This window comes from Sylvia atricapilla, chromosome 5 (assembly GCF_009819655.1).
Source record: "Sylvia atricapilla isolate bSylAtr1 chromosome 5, bSylAtr1.pri, whole genome shotgun sequence".
Taxonomy (NCBI): Eukaryota; Metazoa; Chordata; class Aves; order Passeriformes; family Sylviidae; genus Sylvia; species Sylvia atricapilla.
In genome coordinates this window covers 14,800,268-14,804,145 of record NC_089144.1, presented here as the reverse complement: position 1 = coordinate 14,804,145, position 3,878 = coordinate 14,800,268, and the positions used below count along the sequence as shown (strand labels likewise).

Genomic DNA, 3,878 nt, shown 5'->3' with positions numbered 1-3,878 from the left:
GTTCTTTTCCCTGACTGGCTGGGATGAGGGGCCATTTGGGTTTGCCATGAAGAAAAAACCCAATTGGAGGTTTCCTCTGAAATTTGCGATAAAGACAGACACATATGTTTAGAGACTTGAAATACCCAGCTGTAGTTGCTTGTCTGCATTTCAGTAAGATTTGGAGAGCTCTGTTTGAAAAATAAATAAAAAGAGATAAGTTTCTGAAATTGCCACTCAACTTTAGAGTTGACAAGGGTTGCGTGGGAGGCTGCTTGTGCCTGCTTGGCAAAGGGAAGCCCTGGGGTTGCCGGGTTGCCCAGTGATGGGCGTGCACTTGGTGTCTGTTGGGGCCCGGGGTGCCCAGGGCCATGATGAGTTCCCCGAGCCGGGCCGGAGTGCACACACAGCGAGGGGACGGGGCTGGAGGAGGGCTGGGGCAGGAGCGCCGGCACCCGGGGCACGTCTCCTGTCCCCGCATCCAGGGCCCAGGCCCCAGCGGGAGCGCCTTGCTCGAGCCCTGGCGCTCGCGGGGCTGACGGTGCCGGCCTTGCCTCCTGCCAGCTGCCAGGGGCCCTCTCCTTCCTGCCCCCCATGGCCGGTCTCCATGCCGACCCCACTGAAGCCCTTCTGTGTGTCCTCCTGCAGACCATGCTTTCTTGTCCCTGCTCTTGGTGCTCGTGCAAAGCCTGATCCAGTGCCCATGGCCAGCTGGCGACGGGCTGGATGAGGCCACGCACCGGCGCATGCAGGAGCGTCAGGAGCTGCTGGAGCGCCAGATGGCTCAGCTGCTGCAGGAGCTGGAGCAGGGGCCCCGGAGCAGCAGGACCAGGCCTGGGGAGCCTCGCTCTCTCTTTCTCTGCAGCACTGGACATTCTGGGTGCTTGCTGGATTCCTGCTCCTCTTGAGACTGTGGTTTAGCCAGATGAGGAGGAGCCATGAAGCCAGCAACAGCAGCAAGGACCAGAGCTCCTGCAAGACCTTGGGAGACGAGAGAGGAAAAGAACAGGAAGAAGAGAGGGTGGAGTCAAAGGAAGGTGGAGCAAAGACTGCTGTGACTGTGGAGGTGGATGACAGCAGCTGGGCAAATGGCAGACAAGGCAGTCCTGTGGCTGCAAACGAGGAAGACGACTATGGCATCACTGAGGGTGATGATGATGGGAAGGTGCAGGAAAGCAGTGATGCCAGTCAACAGAGGAGCAGCGATTGGACTGGGCCGGAAGATAGCAGTGGTCGTGGGAGTGCGGTAGACCCTAGTGGTTTGTCTGTAAGTGAGGAAGAAAAGAAGGAAATGATCAAAGAGGATGACAGTGATAGAAACAAGGGTGAAGAACGGGGTGGTGTAAATGTGGAGGAAAAGAAGACCCAGACTAGAAAAGAAGACAAACAAGGTAACGTGGCTGCCAGTGAAAAAGAAGGTGGTGATGGTGGCAAGGAAGAAAGGGGCAGTGGTGGAATTGAAGACAGAGACAGGCCAGACGATGGGAACAGGCCAGGCATCCTCAGGCCAGGCATCCTTTTAGTGGATCGCATCCAGTGGCCTGTGGAGGAGCTGGAGAGAGGCTGCTCAGTGACAGCTGAGCTGATGGAGAGCTTGAGGTGTGTCCTTGTGCACAGCGTCAGCAACAGCTTCTACCCGGTGCCTCAAGAAGCCATCGGGGTGGGCAGTGCCTTTGAGGGTTGGAGTCCCCAGGAGTGGGACGAGGTGTACCGCGTGCTGCTGCCGCTGAGTCCCCTGCCAGGGCACGTCTTCTGCCTGGAGCTGAACAGTGCAGGGCAGATGGCACCCAGGAGCTTCAGGATCCATGTGGAGCGGGTGTGCACATGCCAGAGGGAGCAGCTGGGCCAGGAGCCGCTGTGCTTCCTGCACCACTCGAAGCAGGAGCTGCGGCGGGAACATCAGCGCAGCCTCCTAAAGACACTGCACCGGCTCCTACCTGGATGTGGAGAAAACCTGCCGCTGGTTCTCCCAGTTGGTGAGATCCTCGTGGCTGCATGTGCCTCAGTCAGCCTCGTGGCACTCGGAGTTTCAGCCCTGCAGCCGGTCCTGCCAATTCCAGCTGAGCGACAGCAAGGAGAGGCTGAGGGTGGAGGTGCTCCTTGGGGTGCGCCAAGGGGACTTGGACATCTTTGTGGTCAGCCAGCCCTCAGAGGCTCAGAGAGGCAGCTGCAGCATCTTTGGGAGTGGCCAGCCTGCCAAGGCCAATGTCATAGCAAGCACAGCGTGGCCTGAGACATACGCTGTGGCCGAGGCCAAATTCTTCCAGCACGTGGCCAGGCAGGTGCCCTGAGAGAGCTTGCACCTGAAATGCCTGCAGGTCTTCACCTACATCCTGAGGGGCACAGGTTTTTCCAGTTCCATCTGGAAGACCGTGCTCATGCACGTACTGACCACTGTCCCGCTGTCCCAGTGGCACAGGAAGGAATTTGCATGGCGGCTGTGGGACGTCGTGGCCTACCTGGGCTGCTGCCTGCAGCTGAAACGCCTGGAGCACTTTGTGCAAGGCAACGAGAGGCTTCCTGCAGAGATCAGCTTGCCACCGGCAATGCACAAGGTTGAGCCCCTCAACCTCTTTGAGCACCTGGCCCAAGACACAGCTGCCCACAGAGAGGCCACACAAGCCTACGGTCAGCTGCGCTTTCACCTCTGGGTGCTGCTCTCCAGACACTGAGAGGAGGTCCCTGCACAGAGCGGCGCTGGGGGGCTCACAGCCTACGGCAGCCACGTGAACACTGCCTCATCGGTGCTTCTGTCACTGGCAATCCTGCAGCTGCTTTCCTTCTCCTGCGCAAGGAAGGAAGGGAGGAAGATGCTGCAGCCCATGGATGCATGGATTCCTTGTGCAGACACATCTGGGACTTACCTTGCCCATCACCTCCCAGTTACAACAATGTTTTTGCCTAAGTGGATGAGACAGAAATTGGCTCCACCTGCACATCCACACAGAAGACAATGAAGCTGGTAGAGGTTGTGTGGAACACCTGGATGACAGAGAGCTAGCTGCCTGTTAGGGACTTAGTGTAGTTATTTAGTTAGGTGTAGCTTTAATGGTTTTTTAAGTATGTAGCTGCTAGTAGATACAGTTTACTATAGGAGAATAGGTAGTGGAAGTTTTCCTAGTGAGACTAGTTTATTAGCATTCCCTGCAGAGGTCCTTTAGTGCTGTCAGTGTAGAACAGTTTTGCAAAGTTATGCTTATTTCCTAGGGTGACTTTATAGTGCTTGTAATCCCCATTTCTCTATTCTCTTGGTGTTGTATGTTGAGTCCTGTGCCTTTGAGACTGGTTCTGAGAGCACTGCAGGAAAGGCAAAGGGCGCACTTTGTTTTCGAAAGAAAAACACTGCTCTGTGTTTTTCTTTTCTTTTCCCTTGAGACACTGTTGCTCGTCGGTTGCACGGACAGCAGCCGGAAAGAGATCTTTTTTGCTTTTAGTCTGTTTTATCTAACTGAGGCAATGAAGCTTTCTGGACATTTTTTTTTTTCCTTTTTCTCAGGGCTGTTAAAATCTGCTCTGGACTGAAAAACCCAGGAGAGCACTGAGGGTTGGCACCTGGGGCCCACCGGGGCCTGGACCTGCGGAGGAACTGGGACTGGTGGGAGACTGAGTGAGCTGAGCTGCAGCCACGGCAAGAACTTCCTCCGTTTTGCCATCTCTCTTCCGAAGGGCAAGAGGTTTTATTGTTTCATCTCATTCATTCTTTCTGCTTGTGGAGTTTGGTTTTTAAAATAGATAGTTCTTTCCACTGTTCCCTGAGGAAGTTCTTTTCCCGGACTGGCTGGGAGGAGCGGTTGTTTTGTTTGCTCTGCAGAGGAACCCCATTCAGAGGTCTCCTCCCATATTTGCCCTAAACCACAGCAGTCATGCTGATTGATTTTGCTGAAAACTTTTATCCTTCT

At 55.1% G+C, this 3,878-nt stretch overlaps 1 protein-coding gene across 1 annotated transcript; it reads left to right on the top strand.

The window, feature by feature from the left end:
- The first annotated feature begins 904 nt into the window (after window positions 1–904).
- Window positions 905–2,728, top strand: LOC136361419 (inositol 1,4,5-trisphosphate receptor-interacting protein-like 1). The gene is given in 2 exon segments (XM_066319307.1): window positions 905–1,899; window positions 1,901–2,728. Coding segments are annotated over 2 exon segments (1,746 nt in total). The 3' UTR covers window positions 2,652–2,728.
- The last annotated feature ends 1,150 nt before the right edge of the window (window positions 2,729–3,878 follow it).